The sequence below is a fragment of the Carcharhinus amblyrhynchos genome, unplaced genomic scaffold, assembly GCF_965287045.1.
Source record: "Carcharhinus amblyrhynchos unplaced genomic scaffold, sCarAmb.v2.hapA scaffold_42, whole genome shotgun sequence".
In the NCBI taxonomy this organism is placed as follows: domain Eukaryota; kingdom Metazoa; phylum Chordata; class Chondrichthyes; order Carcharhiniformes; family Carcharhinidae; genus Carcharhinus; species Carcharhinus amblyrhynchos.
In genome coordinates, this window is record NW_027649783.1 from 2,562,148 (window position 1) to 2,576,623 (window position 14,476).

The 14,476-nt window shown below is 49.3% G+C and overlaps 4 protein-coding genes and 3 non-coding genes across 7 annotated transcripts; 4 read left to right on the top strand and 3 right to left on the bottom strand.

Moving 5' to 3' along the window:
- Positions 1-3,676: 3,676 nt before the first annotated feature.
- LOC145335965 (histone H2A.J) lies at positions 3,677-4,455 on the top strand. Its single transcript, XM_080181699.1, has one exon. It carries the CDS (start codon positions 3,984-3,986, stop codon positions 4,371-4,373), a length of 390 nt encoding a protein of 129 aa, XP_080037825.1. The 5' UTR covers positions 3,677-3,983; the 3' UTR covers positions 4,374-4,455.
- A 576-nt stretch (positions 4,456-5,031) lies between these two features.
- On the bottom strand, positions 5,032-5,544 carry LOC145335870 (histone H3). The gene has a single exon (XM_080181599.1). It carries the CDS (start codon positions 5,542-5,544, stop codon positions 5,134-5,136), a length of 411 nt encoding a protein of 136 aa, XP_080037725.1. The 3' UTR covers positions 5,032-5,133.
- Positions 5,545-6,880: 1,336 nt separating this feature from the next.
- Positions 6,881-7,192, bottom strand: LOC145335917 (histone H4). Its single transcript, XM_080181649.1, has one exon. The coding sequence runs from the start codon at positions 7,190-7,192 to the stop codon at positions 6,881-6,883; it is 312 nt and encodes a 103-aa protein (XP_080037775.1).
- Positions 7,193-7,819: 627 nt separating this feature from the next.
- On the top strand, positions 7,820-7,902 carry trnal-cag (transfer RNA leucine (anticodon CAG)). The gene has a single exon. It is a non-coding gene; the product is annotated as a tRNA-Leu (tRNA).
- A 577-nt stretch (positions 7,903-8,479) lies between these two features.
- Positions 8,480-9,169, bottom strand: LOC145335881 (histone H1-like). The gene has a single exon (XM_080181612.1). It carries the CDS (start codon positions 9,167-9,169, stop codon positions 8,480-8,482), a length of 690 nt encoding a protein of 229 aa, XP_080037738.1.
- Positions 9,170-10,769: 1,600 nt separating this feature from the next.
- Positions 10,770-10,841, top strand: trnag-ucc (transfer RNA glycine (anticodon UCC)). The gene has a single exon. It is a non-coding gene; the product is annotated as a tRNA-Gly (tRNA).
- Positions 10,842-11,161: 320 nt separating this feature from the next.
- trnas-uga (transfer RNA serine (anticodon UGA)) lies at positions 11,162-11,244 on the top strand. The gene has a single exon. It is a non-coding gene; the product is annotated as a tRNA-Ser (tRNA).
- Positions 11,245-14,476: the final 3,232 nt, after the last annotated feature.

Genomic DNA, 14,476 nt, shown 5'->3' on the forward strand with positions numbered 1-14,476 from the left:
ACAACAGGTTAGCAGATGAAGGCGTGTAGAATTGCCAGTGACGATGCCCCCCTCCCTGATGAGCTCAATGCATTCTATGCCTGTTTTGAGGATGCCCTCCACTCTGAAAGCCTTGGCTGAACCTGTATCCGAGGTCACCATCACAGACTTCAGATCAGCCGCATTGAAAGTCATCCTGCGGAAAGCAACTGGCCCGGATGGGGTACAGGGACAGGCACTCAGATCCTGAGTGGAGCAGCTGGCGGGGGTATTCACAGACATCTTTAACCTCTCCTCACACCAATCTGAGGTCCCTACAGGCTTCAAGAAGATGGCCATCATCCCTGTAGCAAAGATAAGCCAGGCAGCGAGCCTCCATGACTATTGCCTGGTAGCTCTGACATCCATCATTATGAGGTGCTTCGAAAGGTTAGTCATGGCACGGATCAACTCCAGCCTCCCAGATTGCCTGGATCCACTACAGTTCACCTACTGCCGCAACAGATCCACAGTAGATGCCGTCTCCCTGACCGTATACTCAACCCTGGAACACCTGGATAACAAAGACACACGTCAGATTCCCATTTATTGATTCCAGCTCAGCCTTCAACACCATTATTCCTACAAAACCCATCTTCAAACTCCATGGCCGAGGGCTTGGCTCCTCCCTCTGTGACGGCATCCTAGATTTCCTAACCCACAGACCACAATGAGTAAAGATTGGCAACGACACCGCCTCCACGATTATCCTCAACACCAGTGCCTCACAAGGCTGTGTCCTCAACCCCTTACGATGCTCCTTATACACTTCTGACTGTGTGGCCAAATTCTGCTTCAACTCTATTTTCAAGTTTGCTGATGATACATAAGAACATCAGAACATAAGAAATAGGAGCAGGAGTAGGCCATCTAGCCCTTCGAGCCTGCCCCGCCATTCAATAAGATCATGGCTGATCTGTTGTGGCTCAGTTCCACTTTCCCGCCCTCTCCCCATAACCCTTAATCCCCTCTCTTATCAAGAACCCATCAACCCGCTTCTTAAAAATATTTAGCGAGGCAGCCTCCACCACTTCAACGGGCAGAGAATTCCAGAGATTCACCACCCTTTGAGTGAAGAAGTTCCTCCTCAACTCCGTTCTAAACCGCCTCCCCTTTATCTTGAGGCTGTGCCCCCTAGTCCTACTGTCTTTTTTGAGCAGGAAGAGTCTCTCCACCTCTATCCCATCCATCCCATTCATCATCTTATACGTCTCAATGAGATCTCCCCTCATTCTTCTAAACTCTAACGAGTACAAGCCTAGTTTATTCAGCCTCTCCTCATAGCTCAATCCCCTCAACTCCGGTATCAGCCTAGTAAACCTCCTCTGCACTCCCTCCAGGGCCAAAATATCCTTGTGCAGGTGCGGCGCCCAAAACTGCACACAGTACTCCAGCTGCGGCCTCACCAATGCCCTATACAGCTGCAGCAAGACCTCCCTACTTTTATATTCAATCCCCCTCGCTATGAAGGCCAGCATCCCATTCGCCTTCCTGACCACCTGCTGCACCTGCAAGCTGGGTTTTTGCGACTCATGCACAAGGACCCCGAGGTCCCTCTGCACCGTCGCCTGCTGCAGTTTTTCGCCACGTAAGTAATAGTCCTTCCTACCATTCTTCCTACCAAAGTGGACCACCTCACACTTGCCAACATTAAATTCCATTTGCCATTTCCTGGCCCATTCGCCCAGCCTATCTAGATCCTTCTGCAGACTCTCCACACCCTCCGCACAATTTGCCTTTCCCTTGGTGTCATCAGCAAATTTCGACACCCTGCACTCGGTTCCCTCCTCCAGATCATCTATATAAATGGTAAATAGCTGAGGCCCCAGCACCGACCCCTGGGGCACCCCACTAGTCACCAACCGCCAATCCGAATAGCACCCATTGACCCCCACTCTCTGCCTCCTATTTGACAACCAATCCTCTATCCACGCTAACACCCTACCCCCAACTCCATGTCCCCTGACCTTCTGCAATAACCTCTTGTGAGGTACCTTGTCAAACGCCTTCTGAAAATCCAGAAAGACCACATCCACCGGCTCTCCTCTATCCACTGCCCTAGACACATCCTCATAGAACTCCAGTAAATTTGTCAGACACGACTTCCCTTTAATGAAACCGTGTTGCGTCCGCCCTATCAAGCAATTCCCTTCAAGATGCCTCGCAATTTCCTCCTTAATGACGGATTCTAACATTTTACCTACCACAGACGTTAAACTAACCGGCCTATAATTCCCCGCCTTTTGCCTGGCACCCTTCTTACCACCATCGTGGATTGGATCTCGACAAATGATGAGACGGACTACAGGAATGAGATAGAGAATCTGGTAAATTAGTGTGACGACAATAATCTCTCTCTCAATGTCACCCAAACAAAGGGGATTGTCATTAACTTCAGGAAGTACAGTGGAGGACTTGCCCCTGTCTACATCAATGGGGATGAAATGGAAATTGTTGAGAGCTTCAGGTTTCTATGTGTCGAGATCATCAATGACTTATCCTGGTCCTTCCACGCTGACTCTATAGTTAAGTAAGACTGCTAAGTTCACAGGAGGCTAAGGAAATTCAGCATTTCTGCTATGACTCACAAAGTTTTACAGATGCACTGTAGATAATACCCTTTCCAGATATATCACAGCTCGGTATGGCTCCTGCTCTTACCAAGACCACCTTAAACTACAAACAGTTCTTATAGTAGCCCAGTCCATCACAGAAAGCAGCCTCCCATCCATTGCCTCCATCTGCACTTCCCATCACATCAGAAAAGCAGCAGCAGCAGAATCAAAGCCCCCCACCCCCCCCCTCCCCTCCCCTCCCCTCCCCTCCCCCCCTCCCCTCCCCCCCTCCCCTCCCCCCCTCCCCTCCTCCCCCCACACCCCTCCTCCCCCCACACCCCGGACATTCTCTCTTCCACCTTCTTCCAACAGGAATAAGATACAAAAGTCTGAGATCATGTACCAACCAACTCAATCCTCTCTGCTGCCATCAGACTTTTGAATGGACCTACTTTATATTGATCTTTCACTACAGATGAGTTATGAATGTAACACTACATTCTGCACTCTGTCATTCCTCTCTCCCCATGTACTCTCTGAATGGTATGCTTTGCTTGTATAACGCACAAGAAACAATACTTTTCACTGTATACCAATACATGTGACAACAGTAAATCACATTGAAAACGGGCCTGTGTATTATTCCCTCACCTGTAATTGGGTTACAATGAGTCAATTATTCCTGACAGGCAAATCATTGAATCGATCCAGGTTAGTTTGAAGTTTCCTCCCCTGAGTTACAATGAACAGTGAGCTCCTCACACACAGTATGTATGTTCTCTATCAGAGTGCATCAGTTTCACAGTCTCAGGCAGCAGAACTGGTGCAGAAACATTTTCAATCCCACAATCAGAGCAGAACAGACAGACTTTGTTTCCTTGTCACTCCCAACTCAGTCCCACTGACAGGAAGATGCATAAATCCCAGTCCAATTTCCCAGCCCCTATCTGGGACACACACTGATTATTATAAGGATCTGTAGAAATTGGTACAAACTGAGTCTGAGGGACTGGATCGGGCTCCCTGTTTCCAGTGAAGGACACTGGGTTCTGATTGAAGACTAAACGGGAGTGTTTTGCTTCTGGGAATGCTGTGAACAGGGATGGATTCCCGCCCGGGACAGTTAGAAAGCGCTAGGAGGATTTGTTCTTTTCCCCTTTGGGGACTTTTCCAATTTGAAATGAAATCGGTGGGAAGCTGAGAATTTGGGCTTTTCCGCCCTCACTCCGTGGAGGCTCCGGATTGGTCAGTTCAGCAGATTTCTGATTGGTCATATGGACAAGATGCTGAGAGGTAGCAACAAAGTGACCAATCAGCAATGTGGGCCCTCCATTCCTCCCGGAGCTAGAAGAGAAGCGAAAGGGAGTGGATTTCAGCATTCTTTGTGAAAGGCTTTGGGAGATTGGGGAAATGTCTGGAAGAGGAAAGAGCAGCGGGAAAGTTCGGGCCAAGGCCAAGTCTCGCTCCTCCCGGGCTGGACTGCAGTTCCCGGTGGGCCGTGTTCACAGGCTCCTGAGAAAGGGCAACTATGCTGAGCGTGTGGGTGCCGGAGCCCCGGTCTATCTGGCTGCTGTGCTCGAGTATCTGACCGCTGAAATCCTGGAGCTGGCCGGGAACGCGGCCCGGGACAACAAGAAGACCCGCATCATCCCCAGACACCTGCAGCTGGCCGTCCGCAACGACGAGGAGCTCAACAAGCTGCTGGGAGGGGTGACCATCGCTCAGGGCGGGGTGCTGCCTAATATCCAGGCCGTGCTGCTGCCCAAGAAAACCTCCGCCGTCTCCAGCAAGAGCAAGTGAAGCGGCCATTCTTTCATCTGATAACCCAAAGGCTCTTTTCAGAGCCACTCACTTTATCTGGAAAAGGGCGGCCTGGTGTCTATCGGTCAGATTCTGCACTGCTGTTCACAGTCCAGCTGTTTCCCGCTTTGTTCTATCAATCCCTACTATTGACACATAGAATATTTTAATACAAGTTTCTGCTGTTAATTGGGGGAACCGTCCCAGTGAACTGAAATGATCCGATTTCCAATATAATTGTTGAAAGTGTGACAGTCTGTGAGGACAGTCATCTGCAGCCCATCAGTTTTCAAAGCCAGTCATTGTATCTGGAAAAGTGTTAATTATTGTCTGTCCGAATGTACAAGTATTTCTGTAATGGTGATATCGGTGTGAGGGGGTTAGTGTTTGAGACATGGTTCATATTCTGACCCTGACTGACACAATTCTCAATCCTCACTCCAAACATGTGCGGAGAAAGTGGGTTTGCGGAATTATTCCTCGGAAACTGAAATGATGGCAGGTTTAATAAAAGCACTTTAAAATTAAATTGCGGTAGAATTGTTAACGGGATGGTTTTGACTGTAATCATCAAAGGATTGGAGAGAGCTCAATGTAACGGAGAGTTTATTGTAAGATGGAGAGGTTTCAGAGTCCTGGGAAGATTCTGTGCCGGGAATTGAAAGACTAGATTGGTTAACAGGAGATGGCAGCTCTTTCATTTGTCGAGTTGGTGGCTCTGAAAAGAGCCGTTGTTGTTCTTGGTGCTGAAGCCGGGGTTTTAGGCGCGTTCCCCGCGGATGCGGCGGGCCAGCTGGATGTCTTTGGGCATGATGGTGACTCGCTTGGCGTGGATGGCGCACAGGTTGGTGTCCTCAAAGAGCCCCACCAGGTAAGCCTCGCTGGCCTCCTGCAGGGCCATGACGGCCGAGCTCTGGAAGCGCAGGTCTGTCTTGAAGTCCTGAGCGATCTCTCGCACCAGGCGCTGGAAGGGCAGTTTGCGGATCAGCAGCTCGGTGGATTTCTGGTAGCGGCGGATCTCCCTCAGAGCCACAGTGCCGGGTCTGTAGCGATGAGGCTTCTTCACTCCGCCCGTGGCTGGAGCGCTCTTCCGGGCCGCTTTGGTAGCCAGCTGTTTGCGAGGAGCTTTCCCTCCGGTCGATTTGCGCGCTGTCTGCTTGGTCCTGGCCATTTTCTGAGCGGATTCAGCACAATCTGAGACACACAGACTCTTAATCCAGAGTCTGCGCTGCAGCCGCCTTTTTAAACTGTGTAAGGAACCGCCCCCCCAGCGGGAATTGGCCCAGGAAGTTTCAATCAAACTCTGAGCAGGGAATGAATGTCTGGAACTCAGGTTCTGATCGCCTCACTTGTTTTCTTCACCGCCCCTTCCAGAAATTACTCCATTTTCTGTGCAGGAAATAACGGTTTGTATAAAATAAGACTTCATTCCGTCCTTAATTACCAGAAACATTGAAGATTTGAAATCCATCTCCCTCCACTTGGTGTTTTAGACCCTTTCCCCGCTCTCTGGGCTGTTCATTCCCAGAATCTCCCGCTGTTCCACTCGATCCCTGTCCCTTCCCTCTCCAGCCCATTCAGATTTCCCCTCCGCCTGTGGCTTGTGCCGCTTTCAGGGGAAAGGATGCGAAATCTGTGTCTTCTCTGTGTCCCCCTGAAGCCGGTGTGAAAGGGATTGAGTCTGTTGTTTGTTACAGAGAGTGAATTCATATTTGTCCCGTTTGACATTCCTGAATGGAGCCGTTTGCCGCGGACAAATGTTCACAAATGAAAGCTCTTTGTAAAATAATCTTACAGCAGAATATTAATAGAGATGTTATTCTTGTTGAGAAGTTAAGAATTTGTCTCCATTCCCTTTCCCGCGCTGAAATTGGCGCCATTTCCCCCCATTCAAAATTCCTGCCGGTTGACAGTCGAAGCCAATGATTGGCTCAATGTTCACATTCGATGCTGTGCGATTGGTTCCGATGCGGAGAGGATGGCCAATCAGAAGCAGGCTGGGGGTTGGAGTGGCTCAAACTGCGGGAATTGCGGGTTTTGTGAATGACTGAGCGGAAACTCAGCAGTTTCCCAAAGCCTGTCAGCTTCAGTGCAGGAAACAACCGTCTGGGGGGCAAATAGCATCACAACTGGCACTGGTTCCAGTGAACGATTCACCGGCTGCTGCTCCTAAACTCCCGCCATTCCAGAGAAAGCTTTTAGAAACTCTATCCAAACACTGAGTGATTAGACAGGGAGTGAGGTGGCCTTTCACTCAGGGTACATGTCAACTGGGGGCTGCTGAGACAATCCACTGAAACATTTCAACAACAATCCTGCTCCAAATGAAATGTTCAATTGGGTGATTTCCCGGCACCGGAACCCAAACAAAGCAAAGCTGCATCTCAAACACTGAGCAGCCTGTCCCAGCTCCCCCCCCGTCCCCAGGTCACTGCTCTCTCTGTGAGGCGGTGAGTGGCTCTGAAAAGAGCCTTTGTTGTGTGTTGGCTGGAAAAGGGTCGAGTTGTTCAGCCGCCGAATCCATAGAGAGTGCGGCCCTGGCGTTTCAGAGCGTACACCACATCCATGGCAGTGACCGTCTTGCGCTTGGCGTGTTCAGTGTAGGTGACCGCATCCCTGATCACATTCTCCAGGAAAACCTTCAGCACCCCGCGAGTCTCCTCATAGATCAAGCCCGAGATCCGCTTGACCCCGCCACGGCGAGCCAGGCGGCGGATTGCTGGTTTGGTGATGCCCTGGATATTATCACGGAGCACTTTGCGGTGCCGCTTGGCTCCGCCTTTCCCCAGTCCTTTGCCTCCTTTCCCTCTGCCAGACATGATGGATTCTTCACTCCGATCACTGCCCAATCTGAGAGAGAGGAACTCTTTCAGGCTCCTTTTATACAGGCCGCCCCGACCTGACTGAGAAAGGCGGAGTGAGAGCAGAGAGGGGGGAGGAGACAGAGTGAAGATTCAACCCAGAGCGGGAGGGAGGAGAGAGCCGGCCTGACACACACACACACACACACACACAGAACGGCCCCTGATCTTTCAGCTCCACCTCCAGTTTCTGCAACCGCCAATTTCAACCCGTTTATTAAGAATGGAAACGAAAGCCAGCTCCCCACACAAACCCTTCCAGAGCCGCCCTTCACACTCAAGAGTTTCCACAAACCCGGAGCTTTGAAATCTGGAATCGAAACAGAAAATGCTGCAAATAATCCGGCAGCTTTTGTGAAGAGAGAGAGAGACAGAGTTAAGGTTTCGGGTGGTGACTTTGTCCTTTTGTGTTTTTAAACCTGCTCCTGTTATAATTCCCAGTCAGTAATATTCCCACCGAAACACAGTCTATTCTATAGCAAGAATCTCCCTCAGTAACATCCTCCCCCACATCCGCTTCCAGCTGTTTCCAAACACTTTATTGAAGGTGTTTGGGGGAAATCTCCCTGTGTTAAAGTGAAGGGAGTCAGGATGGCCGAGCGGTCTAAGGCGCTGCGTTCAGGTCGCAGTCTCCTCTGGAGGCGTGGGTTCGAATCCCACTCCTGACACTGACTTTTGGGCTGAGAACTGCCGTCTCCCAGCGCCAGGAACCTGGGTTCGATTCCCGGCTGAGGTCACTGTCTGTGTGGAGTTTCCACATTCTCCCTGGGCTCCCTCCGGGTGCTCCGGTTTCCCCCCGGTGTGTGTGAGGTTGATTGGCCCATGCTAAATTGTCCCGGAGTGTCAGGGGGGAAGTAGGGTCAATAAATAGGGGAATGGGGGATCCGGATTGTGGGTCGGTGCAGACTCGATGGGCCGATTGGCCTCCCTGCAGGGATTGGATTAAAAATGAGTGGGGAATGCGGTGTTTCGCCGCCAGTGTTCCTGTCTCACACTGAATCTACCAGACAGCTTTATTCTGAGAGAAAGTGGCGATTGAACAAATGTGAAATTCTCAATGAAATTCAGCATCTGCAGTTGTTTTGCTTTAGTCTGAATTTGAAATGATCTCTATTGAGAATGAGCCGGGCCCCGCGGGACAGGAATCATTTTCTTGCGGGATCAGCTCTTTCCTGAGAGATGTGGGTGGCTCTGAGAAGAGCCTTTGGGGGGTTTCAGAGGTTTCCAATTTGCTCTCGGGTTGTTTCACTTCTTTCCTGAGGCTTTCTTCGCTTTTGCTGCTTTCCCTTTGGGATTGGCCTTCGCTTTAGTCACTTTTTTGACCGACTTTCCGCCCGTGACCTTCTTCACAGGAGACTTTTTCTTCAGGGCTGCTTTCTTCAGCGCCTTTTTTGGAGTTGCCGCCTTCTTGCTGCTTGTTTTCTTCACTGGAGTTTTCTTCACTGGAGTTTTCTTCACTGGAGTTTTCTTCACTGGAGTTTTCTTCACTGGAGTTTTCTTGGCTGCGGGTTTCTTGGCGGCGGCTTTCTTTCTTGTCACCTTCTTGGCCGCTGTTTTCTTCACGAAAGATTTCTTGCCTGTGGCTTTCTTCACCTTCTTTCCCATTTTGCCCGGCCTTTCCCTCTTAGCCAGTTTGAAGGAGCCGGAGGCGCCCTGTCCCTTTGTCTGCACCAGAGAGCCTTTCTCCACCTTCCTCTTGATAGTTAACCTGATCTGGGAGCCGCGCTTCCCCACATCCACTCCGCTGCCGGCCAAAGCTTTCTTGATGGCGGCCAGGGACATCCCCTTGCGATCGCTGCAAGCCGCCACCACCTTGAGGATCTGCTCGCCTAACTTGGGAGCGGCAGATCGGGGAGCCGCCTTCTTCTTCCTGGGAGACTTCACCTGAGCGGGAGCGGCTGGAGGAGCCGTTTGGGCGGCTGCAGTTTCAGTCATATCCGAGAGTGGCTGGAAAATCTGGACCAGGAGAGTCAGAACTGGATCCGGAATGAAACCAGTGGTGGCGGCACAGAGCAACTTAAAGGCAGAGAGCGGACGGAGCAGAGACAAGCTGCTGTCAGCTCCCGGCTCCTCCAGCCTCTCTGTGTTTCTCTCTCCTCACAAACTCTCCCATTCCAATCAAATTCCGCCTCTCCACACATCCAGCTCACACCCTTCATGTCTCTGACACTCCAATGTTTGCTGTTGAAAAGGTTTCACTCGAACTGAGGACTCCGTTTTCCACTGAAACCCGTTTCCCTGCTGCACTGATCCCGCTCTCACACGCGATAGCTGACATGTTCTCTACTTTTCCACTCAAATCTTCCATTTAGCGAAACAATTGCCTTGAAATCTCACTCTGGGGCTCAGCAGGGGGATTAGGGGGAATCTTTGATTGAAAAACGGTTTTATTTTCCACAAGAGAGACTCGGAGATCTCATGGTCAGAACAGACACACAAACACAGTTGGATTAGTCTGACCCGCCCGCTCCTTTCATACACTCTCTCTTCCACAATATTCACATCGACACATTCACAGGACAAAACTTTCACCCAATGGAAGGTCCCAGGACGGAATTTCTCCTCCTTCCGGCCTTTGCTCCGGATTCCAGGGGGTTAGTTAGAGTTTTTCACCTCAGTAACTGTTAAACACTCTGAGGGCCGCTCCCCGCAGATTGTCTTTCAATTCATTCATGGAATGTGGGTGTCTCTGTCTGGGTCAACATTTATTACCCATCCCGAATTACCCCTGGGAAGGTGGGGGTGAGGTGCCTTCTGGAACCGCTGCAGTCCATGTGGTGAAGAAACACATCTGTGAACCAGATTCCGCGGCAAGAACCAATTCTATTTTTATTTTCAGTTATTATAGTGATTACAGACATCACTGTGTTTGTTTAGGGTGAAAATACAAATTATCTGCTCTTGGAGTCTCTAGATTTCCTGTTTTATTTGTTTCTCCGGCACTGACAGGTAACAGTAAATCACAACCTCACCAACCAGTGACAGCCAGTTAAATAACCATCCCACACTCGCTGATAATGGAGTTTCTGACAGTGACAGTTTCTGACCATCCTCCGATTGGACCTGGAGGGAACCAGATTCACTGTCAGAGCTGGACTTTCTTACAGAGTGGGTGACAGAGCCAGGTGAGCGATGGTGATGGAGTGGTGACTGTGAGAGCATTTGACCAAGGGTCAGTTCCTGACCATCAGAGTGGTGATTTATTTAATTAGTTATCGCAGGTCCCAACAGTAGGTGGACATTCCTGAAATAAAATTCACTAAAGATTCTCATCATCAGTGTGTTTCTAATGGAAAATCCAGTTTGAATTTGCTTTCAGTTGTTTAAATGAAAGAACAGGCCCCTAAACTAATCAATGATTTCCCAGTCAGAAACAATAGTAAAACAGGTGGTTTAAACTGTCCAGAAAAACGAGATAAGACAGGTTCAGTTTCCAAACTGTGCTGTGGACACACCTCAAGCTTGATGAAATCAACAAATAAGGTAGTTTCGTAATTATTATTGATAAAAATAAGGTGCGTTTTTCATTGCCGGTGCGGTGGTGGTATAGTGGTGAGCATAGCTGCCTTCCAAGCTGTTGACCCGGGTTCGATTCCCGGCTATCGCATTAACGTTTTATTTAGATTCTAATCCGCGGCCTCTTGTGTTTTAACCCAAGTGGAGAAAAACAGTATTTGCCAGGAATGAAATAAAATAGAGATTTCTCTTTTTTCATTGGTCGGGCGTAATTCGTTTCTCATGAAAAAAATATTGAAACAGGAAAACAAGTCTCTGACCCGATTAATGAGTTTTCCCTCAGAGACTAAGATACAAAGTAAAAGTCGAGGAACACATTTCAGTTCACACACTGTGCTCTGCACTGTCCCGGTGCCTGATGAAGTTAATATGAACATCCTAAGGTGGCCATATTACCGTGGTAAGTGCGTAGCTGCGATGGCTGAGTGGTTAAGGCGTTGGACTTGAAATCCCATGGGGGTTTTCCCGCGCTGGTTCGAGCCCTGCTCGCAGCGGTTGTGGTTATGAAGTGTTTATTTCCGCGGCAACAGGCCTGAAAAATCGGCAACGTAGATATTTCTGTAGTTATAATGACTGTTTGAGTAATAGTGGTGAGCAGAACTTTCTGCCTTCCAAGCAGTTGAATGAGGTTCGATTCCTGGCCATCCTATTGAGAAAATGTATCCACGTTTCAATCAAGTTCGTAAAACAGGGCGAATTTGCCACTAACAAATTCGAGTTTTTTTTTAATTCGGACGTAATTCGTTTCTGATGAAAAACTATTGAAATAGGAAAACAAGTCTCTGACCTGATAAATGAGTTATCAGAGACAATCAGAGATAAAGATACAAAATAAATGTGGAGGAACAAATTTCAGCTCACACACTGCGCTCTGCACAATCCCGGTGTCCGATTAAGTTAATATGAATATTACTGAGATGGTTATGTTACTCAGGTAAATGTACAACTGAGACGTATAAGATGTTGAATGGGATGGATAGGATAGAGGTGGAGAGGCTCTTCCCGCTCAGAAAGGACAGTAGGACTAGAGGGCATCAGAACATAAGAACATAAGAAATAGGAGCAGGAGTAGGCCATCCAGCCCCTCGAGCCTGCCCCGCCATTCAATAAGATCATGGTTGACCTGTCGTGGCTCAGTTCCACTTTCCCGCCCTCTCCCCATAACCCTTAATCCCCTCTCTTATCAAAAACCCATCAACCCGCGTCTTAAAAATATTTAGCGAGGCAGCCTCCACCACTTCAACGGGCAGAGAATTCCAGAGATTCACCACCCTTTGAGTGAAGAAGTTCCTCCTCAACTCCGTTCTAAACCGCCCCCCCTTTATCTTGAGGCTGTGCCCCCTAGTCCTACTGTCCTTTCTGAGCGGGAAGAGTCTCTCCACCTCTATCTTATCCATCCCATTCATCATCTTATACGTCTCAATGAGATCTCCCCTCATTCTTCTAAACTCTAACGAGTACAAGCCTAGTTTATTCAGCCTCTCCTCATAGATCAATCCCCTCAACTCCGGTATCAGCCTAGTAAACCTCCTCTGCACTCCCTCCAAGGCCAAAATATCTTTGCGCAGGTGCGGCGCCCAAAACTGCACACAGTACTCCAGCTGCGGCCTCACCAATGCCCTGTACAGCTGCAGCAAGACCTCCCTACTTTTATATTCAATCAGGATAAAGGCGGGGGGGGGGGGGGGGGTCGGTTTAGAACGGAGTTGAGGAGGAACTTCTTCACTCAAAGGGTGGTGAATCTCTGGAATTCTCTGCCCGTTGAAGTGATGGAGGCTACCTCGCTCAATATTTTTAAGACGCGGGTTGATGGGTTTTTGATAAGAGAGGGGATTAAGGGTTATGGGGAGAGGGCAGGAATGTGGAACTGAGCCACGACAGATCAGCCATGATCTTACTGAATGGCGGGGCAGGCTCGAGGGGCTAGATGGCCTACTCCTGCTCCTATTTCTTATAAAGAACAACAAAGAACAAAGAACAACCCAGCACGGGAAACAGGCCCTTCGGCCCAACGAGCCCGCGCCGCTGCATCATCCTACACCTATTCTACCCTGCGTATCTACGAATGGAACCCCTAACTTAGCCAGATTGAGGGGAGAATAGTGTCAATTTGGTAAACCAATCAGCCTAAGAGCACATCTTTGGGGTGTGGGAGGAAACCGGAGCGCCCGGAGGAAACCCACGCAACCACAGGGAGAATGCGCAAACTCCCATAGACACAGGCCCAAATCCATGTATCTGCACAGCTAACAGTGCTAGTCACTGAGCTGTTGCGGCGCCCGTCTACCGGTCCACGATCAAGCATGCACACCGACACGAAGTACTAGGCCACTCCCGGAACCTCCAAGAGCAGCCCACGCACGACCCACCGTGTTCATGCCCCTCGTTTGACAACAAGGTGGACCGACACCTGCGGAATAAAAAGACAAAAATGTTAACATACAAGTCTGCACTTCTGGTGTCTCCCGAGGCTCTGACCCTATTTAATACCTCCTACTATAACCCTCCATCCTCGTTTCGCTCATGTGTCTGTCTAAGTAAACCTTAAACGAGTCCAACGTTCCTGCCTCCACCACCCTACTTGGTAGCGCGTTCCATACCCCCACGACCCTCTGCGTGAAGAACCTTCCTCTCACATCGAAATTATACCTCTCCCCCCCTCACCCTTAGATCATGACCTCTCGTAATTGTACCCAGTCTATGGAGCAGTCTCTCACTATTGACTCTATCTATTCCCTTCAGTATCTTATATACCTCTATCATGTCCCCCCTCAATCTCCGTCTTTCCAAGGAGAAAAGTCCCAGTTTCTCCAACCTTTCCTCATAACCCAGTCCCTCCATGCCAGGCAACATCCTGGTAAACCTCCTCTGCACCCTCTCCAGGGTCTCCATGTCCTTCCGGTAGTAAGGTGACCAGAACTGGACGCAGTACTCCAAATGCGGTCTAACCAACGTTCTATACAACTGAAGCATTACACGGCAGCTCCTATACTCTATACCCCTTCCTATAAAGGTTAGCATTCCATAAGCTTTCCTCACAACCTTCTCCGCTTGTGTCGCAACCTTCATAGACTTGTGAACCTGCACTCCCAGGTCCCCCTGTATTTCTATACTCCTAATCGGTCTACCTTTTATCACGTAGCTCCTCTCTGCATTATTCCTTCCAAAATGCATCACCTCGCATTTGTCAGGATTAAATTCCATCTGCCACCTATCTGCCCAATGTACCAACCTATCCATATCCTGTTGTATCACCTGACATTCCACTTCAGTATCCGCCAACCCTGCCATCTTGTTCTTATGTTCAATGGCAAGTGGTTAAGGCGTTAGACTTGAAATCCAATTTCCGTCATATCTGTGCAGGTTTGAATCCTGATGATGAAGTGTTTGTTACGGTTGCTTCAGGCAGCGACAGAGCCAAAGAAAAGTGCTAATTTTTTGCTATGAAGTATTTGGATCACCATATTCCTTTCTCAGCTGCATGGCCCCGAGCCGGGTGCAGGAAGGTCAGCTTGGAAATGACACCTGGGTGTCCTCGGGCTGGCACAGACAAGACAGGCCGAATGGCTTCCTTCTGTGCTGTTCCCTTCTCTGGTCCTTTCTGTGGTTCCATGAGGAAAATCAGAGGGTGCGCAGAATGGAAACAAACAGGCATCAGGTGCACCAGGACAAAACAAGGTCTCAGGTCAGAGTAAGATTCTTATGGAATGACAGACGCAACATAAC